The 21,531-nt window shown below is 52.1% G+C and overlaps 4 protein-coding genes across 4 annotated transcripts; all 4 read right to left on the bottom strand.

The window, feature by feature from the left end:
* Window positions 1-584: 584 nt before the first annotated feature.
* Window positions 585-1,748, bottom strand: BROUX77_004681 (uncharacterized protein; the record flags this gene model as incomplete). Its single annotated transcript, XM_073749470.1, has 1 exon — window positions 585-1,748. One exon carries the CDS (start codon window positions 1,746-1,748, stop codon window positions 585-587), a length of 1,164 nt encoding a protein of 387 aa, XP_073605138.1.
* A 2,555-nt stretch (window positions 1,749-4,303) lies between these two features.
* BROUX77_004680 (uncharacterized protein) lies at window positions 4,304-5,665 on the bottom strand (the record flags this gene model as incomplete). The annotated part of the gene is made up of 1 exon (XM_073749469.1): window positions 4,304-5,665. One exon carries the CDS (start codon window positions 5,663-5,665, stop codon window positions 4,304-4,306), a length of 1,362 nt encoding a protein of 453 aa, XP_073605137.1.
* Window positions 5,666-7,210: 1,545 nt separating this feature from the next.
* Window positions 7,211-11,809, bottom strand: BROUX77_004679 (uncharacterized protein; the record flags this gene model as incomplete). The annotated part of the gene is made up of 5 exons (XM_073749468.1): window positions 7,211-8,917; window positions 8,991-9,064; window positions 9,121-9,273; window positions 10,183-10,605; window positions 11,776-11,809. 5 exons carry the CDS (start codon window positions 11,807-11,809, stop codon window positions 7,211-7,213), a joined length of 2,391 nt encoding a protein of 796 aa, XP_073605136.1.
* A 2,666-nt stretch (window positions 11,810-14,475) lies between these two features.
* Window positions 14,476-17,793, bottom strand: BROUX77_004678 (uncharacterized protein; the record flags this gene model as incomplete). Its single annotated transcript, XM_073749467.1, has 2 exons — window positions 14,476-17,429; window positions 17,505-17,793. 2 exons carry the CDS (start codon window positions 17,791-17,793, stop codon window positions 14,476-14,478), a joined length of 3,243 nt encoding a protein of 1,080 aa, XP_073605135.1.
* Between the last annotated feature and the right edge of the window lie 3,738 nt (window positions 17,794-21,531).

Below are 21,531 nucleotides of genomic sequence, written 5' to 3'. Positions count from 1 at the left end.
ACCGGACGGAAATTTAAAGTCCTCCGCTCGACACGCCGCATAGTTTCTGTGTGTTCGGGATGGCGCACCATCCCCAAGCCCCGAAGAACCAGTAGTCCACACTCCGCTATGAGCAGCAAGAAACACAAGTACAAAAGAAAAAAAAAAACAATTTCCCCAGATAAACCCTAACCCCCACAAAAAAAAAAAAAAAGGCTTGTGCTACCTCATTTTTTCATTTCATTTCATTTCATCTATTTTACATCAATCGGAGTGTTCGTCAAACACTCATAAGATGACCAGGCAGGTCCTGGCAACCTGGCAGCGGCATAACCGGCTGCCGGGATCCTCCGATTCAGACTGCCTTGGTGACCGTAGTCTCCCAGCTCCGAAGAAACTGTAGACGCCGACTCGGGATTTCCCTGTGGTGATAAGCACCTCCTGGCGCAGGATACATCAGGGGGGATACATGAAGACTGTGATAATGAAAAAGAAAAAGAACAGGAAAAAAAGAAAGAAAAAGAAACAGGTAATACACGAAAGAAAGCACCCAAAGACAAAACAGAAATACAAAAACACACCACGCCAAACGCCATCGCAGCTGGTCATTCCTCTCTCGCCCTCTTCAACTTCTTGAGGAGCTGCTTGCTTCCTTTGACTGTAGGGAGAAGCTTTTTAACGAGTCTCTCCGTCAGCCGTAGCCTCTGTGGGATCGAGTCACACGTCCACGGGTGCCACGGGGTCTTCTCCTGTCCACATCTCGGACAATCGTGAGCGGCCCCGGTGTGCTCGAACCTCTGGTGGTACGTGGCAAAGTCGCCGTGTCCAGAAATTGCTGCCATCAATGTGCCAATATCGAGTCGGTCGTGTTCCCTGTAGTCCTTGAACTTCCAGGGTTCGACGGGCTCTGGCTTGTCTATATGGGAAGGCCCGTTCTGTGCCCCCCACCACGTCTTGAACTCTGTGGCCGCTTGCTCCCGGCACCAACGTTTTGCCCTGGAGAGCGACATCTCGAGCCCGCCAACTTCAGTCCCAGCAACCCCTCTGGCTAACCGGTCGGCTCTTTCATTGCCGGGGATGTTCTTGTGGCCCGGTACCCATCTGACTCTTGCCTTTGGCGCAAAGAGCCCGCCCTGTCTCAGCTTCCAGCTTGCCAGGAGTCGTCTCGTCTCGTCGATGACTGTTTGGGATGTCCCCAGGTCGCCCTCTTCTGCATTCAGACGGTTCACAATGCCCCTGTTATCAAGACATAGGTAAAGGTCGCCGGTCGTCTCTTGCGGTAGCTCGTGGGCCGCTTGCACGGCGTGTAGGGCTGCGATTGCCTCAGCGTCAGCCACTTCTTGCCAGGTGCCCAATGGTTTGCTACCTTCGGCGCAGGTCGTATTGTCTACCACCAGGGTCCACCCGGCCCCTGCGCCGCCGTCTTTGACTTTCGCCCCGTCTGAGTAGGCCCACACCGTATCAGGCCACGCCATGCGCAGGTCCTCTAGATGTCTGGCTACCTCCTCATCTTTGTCGCCCTTTGCCTCGATGGGGTCGTCTGGTCTCTCCTTTGCAGGTCTCACCCCGCCAGGGCTAGGTATCGTTCTGGGCAGGAGCCTAGAGAGAGTCTGAATTCTGTTGCCAGTGTCCCAGTCCTTACACAGGTGGGCGTCGTCAAGGTTGTGCAGCCGGGTTGCCTCTCTTCGAGCGTTGCTATCGAGGAGGATCTCTGCTGGCGGAATCATCGCTGCGCGGTGTAACAGTCCGATTGGCGTCGTTCTGTACATTGGCAAGGCTGCTCGGATCGCTTTCCTGAGGGCTATATCAAATAGCTTGGCTGTCGTGGCGATCTTCCGTTCCTTGTGCATCGGCCACCAGGCGGCCGCAGCGTACGTCAGTTTGGAGACTGCACAGGCTCTCACTACATGTAGTAAAAGGCCCGGGGGAGCTCCCTTGTGGCATCCTGCGAGGAGTCTCAGCCCGCTGGCTGTGGTCTCAATCTTCCTGATCGTCTTGTCGCGGTGCTGAGTGAACGCTAGCTTCCTGTCCAGCTCTAGTCCGAGCCAGCGGAGAGTGCTGCCCTGTGGCGTGGCCTCCATAACGTTCCCGTCCGGTAACTTCACGGGAGGGTTCCCTGCCTGCTTTTTCTTGGTGAGGTGCAGGATCCCCGTCTTTCCCTGGTCCAACTGTAGGCCATTTCCTCTGCACCAGTTATCAGCCCGTTCCAAAAGGAGAGCCAACCCCTGTGCATTGGTCTTCAAATCTGGCGAAGCCCACAGGACACATCCGTCGTCTGCGTAACCCCTGGCTCCCGGTAGAGAGCTGTATAGAGGGGCCATGAACAGCATGTAGAGAATCGGGGAGACCGGTGACCCTTGGGGTAGTGAGCCTCCCAGCTGTCTCGTGTCCGTGACATGACCGTCCATCGCTAGCGCTGCGCTTCGTCCTTGTAGGAACGACCTTGTCCATTTGCACAGTGCTATTGGCCACCCTTCCTCCTGGAGTCGGTTGACCATGCGGTTCGGCGTGACAGTATCGAAAGCTCCTTTGACATCAAATGTAGCTATCGACACTGCGTTCTTCATTTCCCAGCCCCGTTCGATCTCGTCTACCAGACTGAGCAACAGGTCTGAACACGCGCGCTTTGGAATCGCACAAGCGTACCTCTTGGGAATGACGTCTCTTTCCACGGCTTCATAGGCCAGCCGCCTTGCCACCAGTCGCTCCAGGCCTTTGCCTAGGGTCGGTAGTAGCGAGATGAGTCTGTATGCCCTTGGCTCTCGACGGTCTCTCCCTGGCTTGGGGACCGGACACATACGAGTCTTCTTGAAAATGTCAGGGTGTACTCCGTGGGTCAGGGCCACTTGGTAGAGGCGGACAATGGCTTCTTTCAGGTGCGGCCAGGCCTTTTTCCACAGATCGTTTCGGAGTCCGTCCATTCCCGGGGCTGTGTTTGCTGGCTTTTTGATGGCCCGCAGCACTTCTGCCTCGGTTGGGGGGTCCCAGACCCTTCTCCCGTCTTCGTCTAGTGGACCCAGTGCTTCGTCGTCTTCTCGTTTTGTCGGTGCATGCACGTCCAAAAGGAGTTCGCACTTGTCCCTGGTGTCTGACAGCATCTCCCCGTTGGGCTTCTTGAGAGGAGGGGTGCGTTGCTTGGCCTGTTTATGGGCCCAGTTGGCTGCTTCGAAAATCTTCCTCGTGTCGTTGATCTCCCTGATCTCCTTCGCGTAGTAGTTTTTCTTCGCTCTGCGAACCTCTTTGCACAACTTCTTCTTTGCCAGGTTCCTCTGCTCTGCGATCTCGGGCCTAGCTCCGCCGCTTCTCATGGCTTGTTTCCACCTTCGTCTGGCTCTCCGGTGTACTTTCGCGGCTTCCTTGCACCTGTCATCCCACCAGGGCACTCCTCGTTTGTTCGGCCGTACCTCCGGGGCACAGACCTCCACTGCTCGTTGTAGTCCCACAGTGAGGGCTTCAGCAAGCTTGTCAGCATAGCCCTGCGGGCCCCCTTCAATCGTCTCGGGGTCGTCGGCTGTCAGTCCCTCCAGATCGTCTTTGAGTCGCTTGCATTCCTTGGCGAATCGCTCCTCGTCCAACTTCTTCGGGTCTCGTCGCTTTTCCGTGGCGTCGCTGTCTGCTGGTGCTCCCTCTATGGTCGTCATGAGGCCTTCATGGTCGCTAGGTGATAAGTCTGGAATGATTTCCGTCCTCACCGTCCGTTGCGCTAAGAGTCCTCTGGTCGCAATGGCCAAATCAATGGTGTGTCCCCTGTCGTGGGTCGGGCCTAACCGGGCGTTGAGTACGACTGCCTCATGCTCCTCTACCCACTCCAAAAGTTTTTCCGCTTCGGGAGACGTCCTCTCGCATTTCTCGTCCCATGCCCGATGGTGGAGGTTGAAGTCTCCAACTATCAGACTAGGGCTGGATATGCGAGTCTCTAAAAGTCGTAGGACCGCCTCGTTTGTTCTTACAGACCCTCTGCCTGCGTTGTATATGTTTATTATCTGGATTGTCGTGTTTCCAGATCGGATCGTCACTGTCGTGATGTCAGGGTGCTCCTCTCCAAGTGACCTGCACTCAAATCGTAGTCCCTTCCTCACGTACATTAAGGCCCTTGGTCTTGGGTCCCATGTCGTCATTGGTGCCACCAGGTCGTATTGATGGTGCGTCTGTGTTTTATTAGCTTTTTTATCTTTGCCCACCCAGGGTTCCTGGATGGCAATGATATCTGCTCCCAGAGTATATGCCTGTTGCAATGCGGTTGCGTGTGATGGCGCTGCCTTCTGCACGTTAACCTGCGCTATTCTGACACTCTGCTTCCTTGTTGGCTCTGTAGGGCCCTCCATCATAGTTCTTCTTCCCGGGTCTCCATCGCGTCGGCCGGGGAAGTGGCGACATCATCCTTGTTCTTGGCTTGGGGGGGCCCGGGCTTCTCTGCGTCTTTTGCGGAAGCAATCTTCGTCGCGTCGTCGTTATTGGCGGGGGGCTCTGTGACGTCCATTTCATGGTCACCATTGTCTCGTATACCGTGGGGGGAGACGACCCTTCTTCTCTTTCTTGAAGCTTCATCGCCGGTGTTGCGCCCGGTTGGCTCCTCCGCGGTGGTTTCCTGGGAGTGACCGCGGGCCCGGGGACGTCTGGACGGGTACGAGACCGGTCGTGTCGTTCCCATGAACGCCACGTGGTTGGGTCTTCCCTTCATCTTTTTGGGATCCAGCGCAATCGACACTGTTCCCTCGTGCATGCCCTCCTGGATCCACCACGATAGGGCCAGGGGTGCACATCCGAAGGCTTCCGTGGCCGCCGTTCGGATGTCCTCTTCAGTCACGGCGCGGGCGGCAATTTTCCCGTCGCTTCCGAGCTCCCGGATGGTTCGCTCAACCCGGTATACACGCACGAATTGCCACGTGCAGGGTTCTTCGACTGTAACTGCGCCTAGAGCCTTCTTGATGTGCTCTGCGCGATCCATCAGGTCTTTCGCCTTTCCTTCGGCGACAAGTATCAGTCCCTTCTTGCTGAAGCCCGCCTCCAGCACTCCCTTCCCTTTGGGGACTCCCTCGTTGAGGCGTCTAGTGATGGCGCTCGGGCTAAGTTCCCTAAACTGGGATCCTTCCGGGAGCTCCACGAATACCTTCTTCTCCGCGCTCGTGCGCTTCTTGGTCTTGGGCTCTGGCTGAGGCGCCGGTTCTTTTGCCCCCTTCTTGGCAACTTGCGACCATGTCGAGTTGTTCGTCTTCGGACCGCTGGTCGGTCCCGTGGCCTTGTCCCGTCCCTCGCTGGGGGACGCCTTCGTAGTCCCGTTATTGGCGGGCGTGTCTTTTCCCGACTTGCTCGGTGTCTCCTTTGCGGCTGGCGCTGTGCTGTTGCCGCGGGCGTTGTTGGTCGTCGAATGTAGAGGGGCTGGACCCGCAGTCGCGGTGTCCACTCCTCCGCCTGACTCGCACCACCACTTCAGGGTGTCTGCCAGCGCCTTCTCCAACTTCTTTCTCTTCTCGGCCCCATTCTTGATCGAGGCGTCTTTGAAGGCTTTAGTAGCCCCTTCGTCCATTTTGGCCGCGATTTCACCCGCGATTTCGGCCAACGCGGTAGCTTCCTGGATCTTTTTCGCGTGCCAGTTGGCCAGGGTGTCCGCCATGTTGTTCTTGGGCGGCGCCTCTGGGCGTGATGGCTGCGCCTGCGCGCTTGCAGTGCTGCTCGGCTCCGTCATTCTAGTAGTACTTCTTCGGTCTTTCTTAACGGAAAGAGGCGTCTGAAATCGTTTTTTGAGGTTGTTGAGAGAGAAAAGTCGTGTTGATGATGTAGTGAATAATAAGGGTTGCTTAGGGTTGACCCATATTCCTGTAGTTGTAAGAGGGAAGTTTTTGCTTGTGCTACCTCAATCCCTCATGGACGCCACATTTGCGCCACTCTTCCAGCAACATCACAGCTCCGCTCGCTTAGCTCAGTTGGTTAGAGCGTCGTACTAATATTGTATAATATAATATAAAGTAATGCGAAGGTCGCCAGTTCGACCCTGGTAGTGAGCACATCGTTTTCTTTTTATGCTGTTTTTCGCAAAACAAGTGTTGTGATGATGAGATACTTTTTTTTTTCTTTTGTTACTTGTTTCCTTGTCGCATGCAGAATTCCATTTACTGGTTGTCCTACGCTCGCGCGGGGTTAATAAAGACTTTCAGCATCATACGCTCGCGCGGGGATCGAAGGGCCCCGATGACCAAGGTCTTCTCATGTTTGACAGGCCCTCTCGGGCCTGCGTCTGCCTCACGGCGGACCGTGTAATGCTTTTCATGTAGCTTAGTCACGTTAAATAAAGTCAAGTCAAATCAAGTCAAGCAGATTTCCGCTGGCTAGTTGTCCTGCGCACAGCAGAGCTCTATATTTTTGGCGGGTGGCGGTAGGCCCCCGCCGGCCCGTGCAATGCTTTTCATGTAGCTTAGTCGCGTTGAATAGAGACAAGTCAAGTAGACAAGTCCATAAAGGGCTTTATCAACAAACTCACAATGGCTAATATATAACTAATATGTGAAGAAGAAGAGAATACCAAGCCACTCCCATACTGCACCAGAGCCCCTTTCCGAAAAGACACCAACTACTCAAAGACAAGAAAAAGAAATAACTACATCAAGTGGCCCCATCAGCAACTAGTCTCAGGCAATGCATCCCAGAACCAGAACAAACATTTCACGTACAGAACAAATAGACACGAGATGCCTTCAAGGCAAGCATAAAAATGGCAGTGTGTGGCCTTTATCCCAAGACAAGAATATAAAGAAAGGATAAAAGAAAAGAAAAAAAGAAAAGCTGAGCCAGGTATAAAGAGAAGAGAGAAACGAACAACGAAAAAAAAGGAGTCAGCAAGCAGACAGATATAGACGCAAGTAACGTCACATCAGCCTCAAACAACCAGCCAGAAGTGAAAAACACAAAAGGGAAAAAAGAACAATGAAAGCATGAAAAGAAGAATAGAAGCTTGTCTGCTGACAAGAAACACAAAAGACAACACACGAGCACTCCTGTTCATTTGACACATGGCTCGGGTATCAAGGAAGCAAGAAAAGAAGAAGAAAAAGGAAAAAAAAGCCCCAACAGGCGATGCATCAGGATACTCCAGCACAGAAAGAATGACAAGAAAAGAAAAACAAAGACAATCAAACAAGCACTATCACTACTGTCCTGTAGAGCCGATAGCTTGCGTACACGCAATTCTTAAACCTGCAAAAGGCGAGATTACAAGCATCGAGTCTTGTCATGGCTATATGCTTCCCCTCAGCCGTTGTTTACGGGCCAGCCAGTCGCCCAACATGTGATCTAGCTGTGTTGTTATCTCGGCTAGCTTGGCGTTCTGTTCTCGGAATAGAGGTCCGGCAATAGGGTGTTCCGGCCCTGCCGGAACCACCTCTGACTTGTCGTAAACCATCACTAACATGTCCCGAATGTCTGAGCTAGACTCAAAGAATGACCGGAGGCTAACATCGTTCCATGTGCTGACGTTCGATGCTGCGCTAGACCTAGAATCCGAGGCCGTCGATCCCTGGGTAGTTTGCCGCGTGCTTCCACTCTCATCCGTACCCATAAGTTCCGGAGAAGATGAGGGTGATATCGATTGGTCGTCCTGGCTTGATGAATCCGGAACCAAAGCAGGAGGTCCATTAGGTGTATGAGGTGAATCATCCACGGGTGATATGGGCATAACAGCATCCGCCTGTTTCCTAGGTGTGTTGGTAGCTGTAGGTACCACATTTAACTCGCTAGGAGCTTGCTTAGAAATTCCAGGGTTAGATACAAGAGAGTTCTCTTCTTTGATTGAATTCCAAGCAACACTGTCGGCAGGGCTTCTGGAAGTGTTGGAAGACGGTGATGTTTCAGTTATGGTTCCCAAACCACCATGCAAGACCTGAACACCAGGTCCTGATCTGTCAGATGGCAACGCCATCGATAGTCGGTTGTTGATCTTTTGTGCTTTCTGTGCAACTTGTTGTTGTTGTTCGTTCTCAACAATGCGCATCGAAGTGGGCGGAACATTGGAGACGTCGTTGCGAGGCGCTTCAGCAACATACTTGGGGGCACCAGTACCAACACTGTTGACGTCGTCTCGGGCCTGGTGTTTGTGGAGCTTGCCACTACTCAAAGTGCGCTGTGGAGTTGTGCGACCTTCGGGCGTAGGAGAACCATGTTCGCCATCAGCACCATCGCGCTCACGCGAGTCGGTAGTATCCATAGATCGTTTACCAAGTGACTCACTATCCTCATCCACTGACTTCTTCTTATCCTTACGAGAGAAGAACCCACGGAGACCACCAGGCTTTTTGTCCTTTTCTTTCTTGTCCTTCTTTTTCTTGTCGTCTTTCTTGTCTGTTGGTGAGTCCTTCTCCAGCTTGTCGAGGCTAAATCCATGCTTAGTGTTGCCAGACTCTGTTGACTCACGTGAAGCATTGTCGTCTCGTAGAAGATTTGGCGTGAGTGTGATCTTCTTGGTTTCAACACTGTCATCCTTGAAGAATGAGTCGGTATTCCGGACTGTTCCATTTCGCGATCTGCTGATGCCTTCATCCTTTTCGCTCTTGCCTGAGCTCACAAGGTCTAAATCATCCTCTTCATCCTCACTTTCAGAAGATATAGACTCCAAGGCATCGCTAGAAATTGTCACTTCCTTCTTTGCTGCCGTCAGAGGCTTGACCTTGGCGGTTTCGTCGTCCATGCTGGCTTCTTCGGTCTTGGTGGTAGCAGCTTCTTCAGCAGCTTCCTTTTCCTCGCGTTGCTTCTTGGCGTCAGCGCGCTGTTGTGCGAACAAGGCCTCTGCCTCGTCTTCCGGATCCGATTCATCAGAGTATTCTTTCTCATAGTCCACGTATGTCGGAGCGGCAAAAGCGACTGTTTTCCTGCGTCTTAGGATTCCTGATCTGAGACCAGTTTTGCTTCTGGTGGTTTCTGGCTGATCGCCAAGCATTGACGCGGAAAGCTAAAGAGGTTTAAGTTAGCATTCTTCATGAAACCCGTTCACCAAGTTGAGCATCGTTGTTTTAATAACTTACGTCAAGATTCCGATGTTTGTTCAAGCGTGCCAACCGTTCCGTAGGTGTTTCAATGTGTTCTGCGGGAAGATAGCCTATATTGCAAGTCAGTATTTTAAAGTCTGTTGAAACAGCAGTGCGTGTCACTTACCAATGGTGCTATCCTTTACAACCCGCACAAGCCACCAATAACTATTGCTGTCGTCCAATAACATCATTGGCTCGCCTTTCACGGCGTTGGCTTGGCCTTCCACAGTAGCAACGAAGGTATGCAGAGCATAAACAAAGTCGAAATCGATGTCCTCTAAATAACAGTGTAAGCAGTCATGACCCGAATATTGGGAAGAGCTGTCGGAACTGCATTCTTCTTGTAGTTCCAGTGGAGCAAGCACGCTTTCGTCATTGTCATTTGAATAATACGCATCAAAAATATATTCGTCTTCTTCCAACACTGGAGAAAGAAGGTGCACACTTGCGTCCGATGGGTAGCATAGGTCAAAGCAATCCTGAATAAGAGTGTCTGTGGAGGTTGTTTTGCCGTTATCTCGAAAAGAGTTGGCATGCTCAATTGTTGAATCGGTATCCATGGTAATGTCGGAAGCGCCATCAAACTCGGGTATCTGATAGATATCATCGTCTTCTTCTTTGGCGGAAATTATTTTCTTGGCAGCAAAGTTATCAATGGCTTCTTGCGAGCTGTCTTGTTCCTAAGGTGTAGCTCGCAATTCAATTGACTGCGAATCATTGTGCGAAAGTCGAGGTTGTATTGCATCGTTTGTGAGCGGCCCAGGGGGTCTATAATTGCCAATTGTTTTGACCAAGCGTCTCTCAAGTTTGAGACGCCCGGAATTATTGTCTTCGTCAAAATAATGTTGGTCGCCTTGATTCTCGAGACAACCGGGCATCCCAATGCGACTTTTGAAAACAGTGATTTTTCGCATGAATGAACCAACGCTTGTTGAACTTAAATACGAGAAGGAAGGTCTCATTTGCGCGTCACTGCAACTAACAGTGATGGCATTATGGAGATGAAACGAGCTTTCGGAGGGGATTGACCTTGCAACTCCATCTGAAATGTGGGAAATGTCAGGACCGGAACCAAGGCATAAAACCAAATTAGACGGCCGGTCTCTTATTTTTCCGTGGCTTTTATGACATGGACTTTGGCGTTTGCAGATATACGACGGGGGCTGGCTTCTTGGGTATGACAAACCATCTTCGATTGAGGGTGAACTAGAGATGCGATCCATTAAATCATCATCTAGGTCTTGGTCGGCGCCATCATCATGGCCTTCGTCGTCGCTGTATTCAACAGACCCGCCATTTTGGGCAACAGCCAAAGCGTCTTGCTGTTCCATGGTCCGGCCACGGCTGTCTTTGGTGTCGTTCGTTCCAGTGGAGGCTGTCAGGGATGCGTCGTCAAAAGAAAGCGAATTCGTGAGGTCGTCGGCGAACTGTTGAAGATCTATGGCGCTCGTCGCTGAGGATCCGTTGGACCAGGAAATCCGGGGGTCGCGGCGATTTTGATTTTGGGACGGAGCCTGAAGGCTTTGTGGTCTAAGACGAGCGGGTCGACCGGATTGCTGTTGTGCTAGAGATGTGGTTGCCTGATTATTACCGTGGGTAATTGAATTGTCTGTTTGGGTCAGAATATATTCGTGTCGCGGTGTTTTTTCACGATAGTGAGAGGATTATGGAGACGGTAAATAGCAACAGGCAAAGTGTAAAAGTGAAGAAGAGAAATTGAGGCAAGTTTTCAGCGCAGCTGTCATTAGGCGCACTCTATTCCGAAGTGACAAAGAAATATGCGCACAAAATAGAAGGGGGAGAAGGTGGCGAGGGAGAAAAAGAAACTAACTTGGTGTACAGTTTCGATGGAATGGAGCAGAAACAGAAACAAGGAAGCGCAGAGGCGCATGGGGGGATACAAAGAGAAAATGATGGACGACAAATTTTGGAAATGACAGGGTTGCGCATGGGAGCAAGCCCAAGGTTGGTGGCCGTCAGTATAGAACCACTAACTACCAATCAACCAGCCCCGACAGGCACTGTTGGCATACAAGTTCCGAGGGATGAACACAAAGAGGGAGGAAGAGGCCTGGTGTTAATCGAAGGACACAACAGCACCATCCATACAACACCACGCCTAGCATGATGTTACGGTTCAGCTGGGCTAGAGAGAATGGGAGGGGTTGACTTTGCCCTGGTTCGCACAAACCACTGAGCAAACAACGTTGTGCGCCTGCAAACACAGCAAACCGAAAACAAAGCCATACATGCAGTTGGCAAGATTCGGGTTATACTGAAGGATGCAGAAGCTTTCATTGTCGCTGTCTGTGTGTAGGCGCTGTGCAACGAAGGGCCACGATACCAAGGAGCAAGCTTGTTTTTGGAAGGGATATGTGGAGGACTCTCATATGAGGCTGGCTGTGGGCTGGCTGAGCCAGGGTACAACAATTTGAGCCAAGCCAACTCTCAGTCGACTTCAAGAGAGAGTATGGAGCATGTACCATGTCTGCAGCTCGGTTGAAAAGGTACGCACTACCTCTCTCGCTTTCAAGCCCAAATGCAAGGAAAGGGAAGAAGAACAGGGGCTGGAAAGGTGGGTTGGACAACAGCAGCCAGAAGGAGGCTAAGGGCCAAAGATTGAGGTTACATGCAAAGCAAGGCACACCAAAGTAGGGGAAGGGGGTAGGGAGGGGAAGGGAAGGGAAGGGCGGCGGTAGCGGTAGCGGAGCGGCAGTAGCATGTCTTGTTTACATGTTTCTTGTTTTCAAGCAGTTCATTTCTTTATATATAGACGTACCGGCTTGACTGACATTTCCATGCGCCTGGAGCATTTTTTCGCAGTCTGTGAAGGGTTAAATTCTAAAGATATTGGAATGTGTCGTTTCGGTGTTCGCACGCTAGACTCTGGCAGAATAGCGACAGCACAAGAAGCAGAGGGTTGCTGGCGGCCAGTGTCGAGTCGCGAGGAAGTAGATGGCAACCAAGATGAAGGGCTAGTGGGAGCGAGACGCGAGGGTTTAGTTGGTGGCGCAATTGTACAGTCGAGGTCGGTCTAGCCAGCCGAATGGATACTTGTTTACAAGTAGCATACAGGAAGACGCAAGATCGAGGGGTTGTATAGTGTTCGACAGCCAGCAAGCCCAGTGGAGGCTATTTTTTCGAAGAAATGTGTGATGTCGCAATGGTGATATCAAAGACAGAAAATCGATGAGAGACTAAGGCGCGTAAACAGAACAGGTTAGTGGTTACAATTCCTTTGCAATTTAGCTTGGTAACTAGCACATGAGTGCACCTCGTGACCCAAGCGCCAGCTTCGACCTCTTTTTTTTCTGCGTCCTCCTCGCCAAGTCGAATGGAATAGTGCACGAACCGTCAACGTAGAAACAATCGCAAGGGAAAAACAAAGCCGGCCAGGAGCCCAGGACACAGAGAGCGCGAGTCAGGCTAGAGGACCCAAGTCCAGAACAGGGTGGAAATGATCGCCAGGAATAAGGAGATTGTGTGGAATACAGGCTTTTGTTTTGATGTGCAAAGTGCCTGGCAAGTGGCGCTGGGCTGGAATTGCAGATGGCAGGGGGATGGGGGACACGGAGAGAGACTCACTGGTGAAGCGGATGCCGCAGTTTAGGTGAAGCGCAGTCGATAAGTATGAGATGGTGGCGGGAGACGAATTGGTTATGAGCTCTACACTTCTTGTTGATGGTGGGCGAGCCTCCGGGGCAGCGAGAAAATAAAAATGAATAGGAGGAGCAAGCTTCTGGCGGGGAGGCAGCAAAACAGGAGAGTTCCGAGGCAGCAAAAGACACGAAACAAGTGTTTGCGTTTTGTATGGTGAAGAGGCAGAGCGCAAAAGCGGGTTGCACGAAAGGCGATAAAGACGGGGAAATAAAGGAGAGAAAAAGAGAGAAAGCCTGATGGAGATGACGATGGAGATAAAGAGGCCAAAAGAACACACGAAAATCTTTTGCTTCGCTCTTGCTGTCACCATCCAAGTAGCTTCTTTGTTTCTCGCCCCAGCGGAAAGAACAAGAAAGAACAAATGACGGCAGAAGGGCAATGGCGTGAAGATTCAGCCAAAACCAGAAAGCACAAGGAAAGAGCTTTAGCCAACAGGAGCCCACTCAACTCGCGCTTGCCATGTTGTATCTCCGACGGCGAGAAGCAAGCAGGCAAGCATGCAGAATACAAGTATAAGCACACGCTAGACAGGCGTACAGGTACAACCAGACATGTATCCAACTCTGCCGCCTGCGGGATAACCCAGCCAGGAAGGAACTGCACTTTCTCTAGCGGGGTTGGTTATGGTGATCCCGTAGGCCGAACAGGGGAAGGTACACCACCGAAAGGAGCAGGTTCCTTGGTTTTCACCGCCATAGAATACGGCACAGTAGCGAGCAGTTGCTGCCAACCGCTGTGTCTAGACCACTAACTACCCACAAGAAAGAGACACACACGCCTAACCCTAAGCACCACGACGTAATCAAGACCTCATCCGGCATCTGGGACCCGTCCAGATGTGCTGCTAGTATCTGCAGGGGAGGGAGCACCGCGTCAGCACCGGCGTCGAGTCCGGTCTTTTTTTGGGCCCCAACTCGGTGGAACCTTAGCCGATCTGCTCCCTCCGCTTCCTTTATGCTCAGCACGACGCGGCGTCTATGTCATCACAGTCCTGCTCAACGCTTCTCTTTTCTTCATGCCCCCCAGTCGCCCTCGTCTATATGCACTTGCAATCGAGCCAGAACTTGCCGTTGAAACTTGATCAGACTTTTAGACTGCCAAAGGACGCCCGTTCGAACAGGGGCCGAAAGGCCTGTGTTGTGTTAGCCTCCCTGCCTCCCCATGTACTGGATACTTTCACGTCTCCCTCGCGTCATGTCCACTTTTCGCCGCCAACCTGCTATTTCAGTACCTCTGAAACTCACGGGCACAAGGTCGCCAGTACTTGGCCATCTTGTGAGGTCGTATTTCAGGGGTACCATGTAAGCACATGGCATCCTTTGAGCTAGCCCAACATCACTTTGTGTCCTTGGCTCAGGCTTTGGCTTCTGTGGTCTGTTCACCTGTTGTCTGTGTGCTTCATTGCGCTTGATACGTTTGCAACAGATGCCAGACGGAATTTTTCAAGGCCGTAGCAGCCCTACCAAGAACCCAAAAGTTGAAGATAAAAGCTTTTGGTGATGCCATGTCTTTAAGTTAACCCTAACGGTAAGCGAATACTGTGGGAATTTTTCTCAATCATCACACTCGCAAATTCATAGAAATTATTCGCATCATTGAAACTCAAGTTCGTGCGTAGTATTAAATACCAAAGAAAGATACAATGTATGCATAAACAACAAAAAAATAAAGTAAAAACAAAAAGAACAAAACGCTGCAAATGAAGAAAAAAATGCACAAGGAAAGCTAAAAACAACTCTATCTTATCCAAAGAAAATTGACAAGCGTGGAAAAAAAGAAAAGCACAACCCTAACTCGGGTTAAACACCAACCCCCATGTTTAGTTGAACAGCGCGTTCTGTTGCTTCATGAAATCAAAGAATGCAAACTGGCCAGGGGCGCTGCCGTATTGGTACACAAAGCGACTGGCAAGATAGCTGCCAAAGATGGCGCGGACGTAGTTGTCGGGCACGCGCTCGAGGATAGTGTCGAGGCCAATTTTGTCCAGGAGCAGCTTGGGCAGTGCCTGGGAGAGGACACCGCGGCGCGTCTTCTCGTCCTCCCATAGGTCCGAGTGCTGCAGCTGCTGGTCGAGCGTGGTGATGGCGACGGAAAGCTTGTCCGACAGGATGCTGCGGGCAATTCCGGTCTGGTCGTGCTCGCGCCACAGAGCCTCAAACTCGAGTCTGGCGTTCTCGCAGATCTTGGCCTGCACCTCCTTGACGTATTCCTTGTAGAACTCGGGCGCCTCGCCGGTCTCGGCGTTGACGCACATGTGCTCGATGAAGCTCTTGTCGTCAAACGACAGAGATGCTAGGACCTCCATCGACGACGAGGTCACACCGCCCTTGTTGGTGCTGGCATCCTTGAACAGAATACAGCCGGCCTCCTCAAGACGCAGCTTGGCGTCCTGAGAGATGAACAGGTTGGCGCCCTCAACAATGTAAGGGACAACTGAGCGACCGTCCTTGATTAGCTTGTTGACCGACAGGAGGTCGATCGACTCAGGGCGACCACCGCAGGGCACAAACATGTCGGTGAAGCTAGTCTGGCGCAGGTGGTAGGTGTTGCGGAACGAAGTACCGTTGGTGACAACCTCACCACTAGGCAGAGTGATGTTGGTGTCGTCGCACAGAACACGGTAGCCATCCTTGGACAGCTTGCTCATGTTGTACTCGCTGATCATCACACGGCGTTTGGCCAGATCGAGCAGCTCTTCACGGTCCAGGCCATTGGGGTCAGCCAGAACACCGGAGCCGTCAACGACCGAGGTGTACTTTTCGTTGCCCAGGAGGATCTCGTTGCTGCCCAGGTCACCATCAGGACCACCAGTCTGCATCTTGCGGACAGTAGAGGGGTCTAGCTCTAGCTTGCGGTAGATGCCTTTGACATACTCGCGGACGGAGAGGGTGGTCATGCCGTAGCGGTCGTGGGGAATACCACCGAGACGGGGCGATTTGCCAGTGAAGAACGACTTCCACCAAGGAGCACCACGGACGCGGGCGTGCTCGGTAGCCCAGTCGACCAGGTCGGCCGTGTTCTCATCAGGGCCCATGAAGATAATCTCCTCCTTGCCGTACAGATCCACAATGGGGTTCTTGATGCCAGGAGTCTGGGCAGGAAGAAGAAGATCGAGAATAGCATCAATGTACTTCTCAAAGGCCTCGCGGGCGTTGTCCTGGGACTTGGCGTCCAGCAGAATCACACCCTTGGAGCCACCCTCGGGGATATCCTTGTTCTTGCGCTGCTGGGTGCTCGCAAGACCGTAGTTCTCATCAAACAGGTTGCGGGCGTTGATAGCGTACGCCTCCTTGCTACGAGACTTGACAATACGGATACCACCACGAGCAATGTCTTTGAAGCGCAGGTGGAAGCCCCGAGACTCGCCAGAAATCACGAGGAACATTCCGTACAGCGGCTTGGGGTACTCAATCTTGGGCAGGAAAGAGGGGTCTAGACGGAATGACAGAGCAACCTTGGTAGGGGTGAAGTAGTTGGTCTTGAGGATGGCATTGTTGAAGATGCGGAACGAAGTGAAGACCATCTCCTCGTGCTCGTTGGCAACAGACTTGGCAATGAAGTCCTTGAGTTTGTTGTCAGACATGACCTCCATGGCGGGAGTAGGATCAACAGTGTGCTTCTCAAAGCCGGGGCCAACCGACAGATGAACATTGGCAAAGGAAGAGTACAGGGCGCGGACCAGCTCGGGGTACGACTTGATGATTTCCAGGATGTAATCAGGAGTGAAGGTCTCGGTGCGCAGACGACGCTTCAGCTTGGAGAGCAGGGCAGCGTGGGCGTTGTTATCAACATCGAGCAGCTGCTCGAGCGAGGCATATTCCGAGCCGAGACGGTTCAGGAAGTGCTGTACAAAGACCCAGACACAGTGGCCGTAGATGGCCTCCTGCAGACTGAGAACGCCAGCAGTGACAAAGGACTGGAGCTTGTTCTGGGGCATGCAGTACAGCAGAGAGATTTCCTTGGTGATCTGGTGGATGGACTGCTCCATGGACAGGAACTCGCCCTGGAGGTTCATGGCAGGGCGCAGGTAAATGGACATGACAGTGATACCGTTGGCAAACTGCTCCACATACTTGCGAGAAGAGGTGACGCCGTAGAAGTGGTACAGGTCACTCAGAGCAGAGAAGATGCCACGGGCGGTTCTGGAGCGGAAAGCAACAACCAGGCGCTTCTCAGCGGTGCCCTCGACGTCAAAGACCTCGATGACGGGGCCGGTACGAGAGACTGCCAGTTCAATGATTTCCTGGTAGATCTGCTTGGTGTTGTTGGTTGCCTTTTGTAGGAAGCCATGGTCGGCGATGGCCTCCAGACGGGTTTCTGAAGGGTCGGTCTCCTCGGGCTTCTGCTTGAAGAGGCACTGGTACACAAAGTAGCAGCGAAGAGTGGCCTTGGAGCTGGGGCTGGCGCCCAGGACACCGGGAGAGCGGAAAGTCTCAACACGGAACTTGGTGGGGTTGCTGGAGTCGAGATACTTGGCCTCGAGGCGTTCCTCGTAGCGGGGACCGTCGACGACACTGACACCGGGTTCACTGGTGTCAATGTAGATGGCGTGGTCAGTGTCCTCCATGTCAAGGCGGATCTCTTCCCGGCGGTCCTGGCGGGACATTGAAGCCACCTTGGCGGCATAGAGAGAGGTGATGTGGTTTGCGATGATGGCCGGTGATTCAATCTTGAAGTAACCGTCATCGATACCCAGGTCCTTGTAGAACCAGGCAATCTGGGCATCAATGGTGTCTGAAGGGATCATGGCAGCCTTGGCAAGGATGGTCTTGACTGCAGATGGTGAAGAGAGACAATGTTAGTGTGCTGAGCGAGGACGGTGAGCAACATGGTGGGACTAGAGCCTACCTTCTGTCATCTGTTCGGCCTTGCCCTGGAAGGCTTCGGCAACGTAGCCGACAGTTGCTGACCGCAATGTGCGGTGGCCATTGCCGTTGAGTCTAGCTGCCAAAGGCATGGCAAGATGGGCAGGCTGAGGAGAAGGATGGCGGCCTTCGGCCTGTTGGACCTTGGCTAGGACACGAGGGAGGGCAACTTCGGCCATTGTGGTTGTAGATGGTGACTGGGTCAAGTCACAAAACTCTGGAAAGCTGTCGGCAGGGCCACAGTCAGTAGTGTTCAAGCTGAGGGCAATCATGGTGGTGTAGATATGGGGCTGAGGTGAGGTTGTAAGAGGAGCGAGAGGACAATGCAAGAAAAACAATGAAATGAAGAAGAGGTCGTGGGTTTATACAAAAGAACAAGAGCAAGAATCAGAATATGGGCATGGCAGTGCAGGTGAAGATGTAGGACAGAAAGTATAAACGAGGAATGGGTTGTAGGCTTGACGTCTGAACCATCCAGGAGGGCGGGAGTTGGCCGACTTTTTATACCAAGCCCTGCCGCACGAGATAGTCACTGAGACCACGCAAGTAGCACAAAGCCGGCAAAAGAGACCGTTATCACTGCACCCCTGAGAAGGTCCTACTCGACTGCAGAGGGGAGGGGGGCAGGGGGACTGCGGCCGAGTCTGGCAGGGTCTTGATAGCTGTATAAGTGGCGGCTCTCATGTTTACAGGCCACAATGTCTGAGATATGAGAAGCCCAGCCATGGGCTGCAGCATAGTCCACGAGTTTCCAGAGATAACGGGGCGAGGAGGGAAGAGACTATGCAGGTAAAACAGTAGCCCAGCCAAGAGCCCCATGTCCAACCGCAAATTCCCAGGCGACTTGTCTGCCGTATCTGGGAGCCCGGGGCCAAGAAAGAAGCGTGAGGGAAGAAAGTGTTTGCCAAATGCTGCACGCCTTTCACTGATAAGGACGAGACCGGGGAAGAGACAACTGGGGGAAAGAGAAAACAAACTCGCAGACCAGGAAGAAGCCAGGCCGGCAGCAAATAAAGGGAAACAAACGAGGTTCTAAGAGCGCGAGATAGAGGAGAATGCGTACCTAGAAATGCGGTAGCCAAAGATAGCGGCTTAGGGACCGAGTATAGTGGTGTTTTTTGTTTTGTTGTTTATCCTTCTGGCGAGAATGAAGGAAGCACTAGAGCCGGGATCTTGATAGGATCTGGAGATCGATTGGACTGGGCGTGTTAGAGATGAGAATGAAGATGGAACTTGGAGGGAGTAAAATGAGAATTGTGCACTAAGACTTGGCTCTTTATACTTGTGCGTTGTAGTATGAAAAGGGCAGGAGAGCGGAGATGTGGCAAGGAGGGCTTTTCCCAGTTCGACACAAGCTTGAGGCTCTACGACGAGACTTGGTGTTTGTGGAGGACTAGCACGACTCGAGCAACCCTAAGGGCAACCCTAGATCCACATGGGCTGAGAAGTCCTCGAGGTTGCCAGAAAATGCAGGAACAATAGGGTTGCCAATCTTCACGAAGCAATCACCCTGTCGAGATCTAAAAATAGAAACGCCGACATGACAAGTCGTCCATGAGAAGGGGACGGGGAGGAAGAGAAGCACGAAATCTGGGTCACTTGGCGACAGAAGGGGAGGGCGTTTTTCCCTTCTCTCTGATAGAGGGGAAGGGAAGAGAGGCGAGAAACAGTCGGGGCTGGAGATAGAGAAAGAGAGTGGCCGAAGGCTGCAACACTGGCACCCTCGCTCGCCCCGAGATCAGCGCGACAGAGCCGTATAGTAGATCAGAGGCGAGAGAGAATTGTAGCGAAACTGTCTGTGCTGAGAGTTTGTTTTCTGCCTGCCGCCTTCTTTCCTTCCAGGACTCGTTATCTTGCGCATAGTCCCGCCCTACAGTATGTGGGTTAAGAGGAGCAAGTGGGAGTGGGGCAGGGGGCCAAAGAAGATCAGGACGTTGAGCTGAGCTGAGCTGGGCTGAGGCTTGAGAACTGAGCCGGGCCCAATAATTCGTCACCACTTGGTTTTTTTAGGGGTTTTTTTTTTCCATCTCTTGCCTTATCTTAGACTGTTACTTTCCATAAAAACAGGACGGATAACAGACGCGAGAAATCGGTCTTGAGTGCCGCCGTTCCTGGTGAGTCGGGAAGGAAGAGTCTTGGAGGATTCAGAAGGGAAGCCAGACGATAGACCGGCTTTTCATGGCAGATGAATATAAGGTGCTTGGCTCTGGATTTTGCCTTCCTGGTCCCTTTTTTCTTTCAGCTGGTTGGTTGGTAGGAGGGGCTCAAAGATAAGAGCCATAAAACCTAACAATGCCAATATTCCCGAGAGAAAAATAAAAGGTAAAAAAAAAACAAGAAATGGGCCAGCCGGGTACGAGACGTGGAGAAGGGGACAGGACGGGGCTCCACACGGGAACGAGCACTGACAGGCGGTGAAGCCGGCACCAAAGATAAGGAAGCCAAGCTCATGGCGGAGAAAGGGTGCAAGTGAGGGTGGTGACGATGTTGGTGACGGGTGCGATACAACAAAGACAAGGCAAGAAGGACATTTCATGAAGCACCAACCAACGTCCCTGGCAGCGGCTCCCTTGTGACAAAGGAGCCCACCGGCAACAGCACCAGTGGGTGGCGCTGGGCCGGGCAAGAGACGCCCGTCGAGTTCAATATTCAATGGACGAGGGAAGGGACAATGCAAATGTAAGGGTGTAACATGGAGAACAAACGCACAAGAAACACAGCGGATGGTGTACAAGCCAAATATTCCTTGAGACAAGGCCTGGACGATGGGCAGTTCTTATCACAACCACATGGGCTGAAGACGGAGGGGGCAAAGACAAGATAGAGAGAGAGAATACATACCTGTATGCAAATAACAAGTGCGTAAAGTGAAGATGTCCAACAAAAAGTAGACGGAGAGATATAGTTATAGAGAGAAGAAAAAGACGCGCTGCCGGTGTAAGACAGTTGGAAAAGGTAGTTATGGGCTTGTCGAGAAGAAAGACCAAAAGGTGTAAGTCTGATCAGGACAAAGCAGGTCAGAGAGGAAATGGAGATGATGGTGGTGATGGAGGAGAAAGAGAGCAAAAAGTGGCACTAGATGGTAAGGGGACTCTGGCCTTTTGTAGTCAGTCTGCCAACTTGGCCAGCCAGAGAAGTTCACGAAGCTCTAGCTAACTAACATGAGAAGAACATACAAGAAACGGCTTAGAGAAGCAAGCGACTTCACGACAAGGACAGCAGCGAGACCCCAAAAAAGAACAGGTGCGACCGACAGCCAATTTACCGGCGAATTTATCGATTGAGGGGAAAAGACGAGCTAGAAGGAGGCGGGTGGGTACAAGTTTGTATGTACATAGCTACATAACCACAAGGAGAAGTACAAGTACAAGTCGAGGTACAGGTACAAGGCGAAGTGCGCGGCACTGGAGAGGTATCGTTGTACCTTTCTTTTTTTTTCTCTTTGGTCTTGTGTAGACTGTTAGATATTGAGTCAGAAAAAAGTATCTATGCAGCGTTGAGCACATCCAAGACCTGGTGAAGATTCTGCCTACCGCTGGGAGTAGCCTGGTGGCTTCAGTCTCAGAGCTCATATATCTCAGCATACAGATCCAGACACTAGCAATAACATGGCATGTGAAGAGGGGACTCGGGCTGGGCTGAGAGCGACCCCAGATGAGCAATGATGTACTACACTACACTACGCCTCTGCCAGGTGGAAGTGAGCACCGCCGAGCTCACATTCGCACATATAGACTGAGAGGGTACCTCGGCTTCACAGCAAACTACCGTGCAGACTCAGGTACCTGTTCAACACTGTGCGGGAGGTGAGTGTCAGCCAATACAAAGCCCGGCACCTGGCACTGTGCCGGTTGCAAGTCGAGCGCTCTGTAGTACATCGTGAGCTTTTATTGAATTAATGGGTTGTTGGACGCCGCCTTTGTCTCTTTTGGGGAGGGCTTATTTTACGCAAAAGCTCCTCTCGTGTTTGGGGGGAGGGTTCTCGAAGGGCCTTTGTTGAGCCGCCATGT

Source organism: Berkeleyomyces rouxiae (assembly GCF_048999995.1).
Source record: "Berkeleyomyces rouxiae strain 22BRR77 chromosome Unknown BrBRR77_ptg000004l, whole genome shotgun sequence".
In the NCBI taxonomy this organism is placed as follows: domain Eukaryota; kingdom Fungi; phylum Ascomycota; class Sordariomycetes; order Microascales; family Ceratocystidaceae; genus Berkeleyomyces; species Berkeleyomyces rouxiae.
The sequence above is the reverse complement of the archived record's forward strand: the minus strand, read 5'-3'. Positions and strand labels throughout refer to the sequence as shown.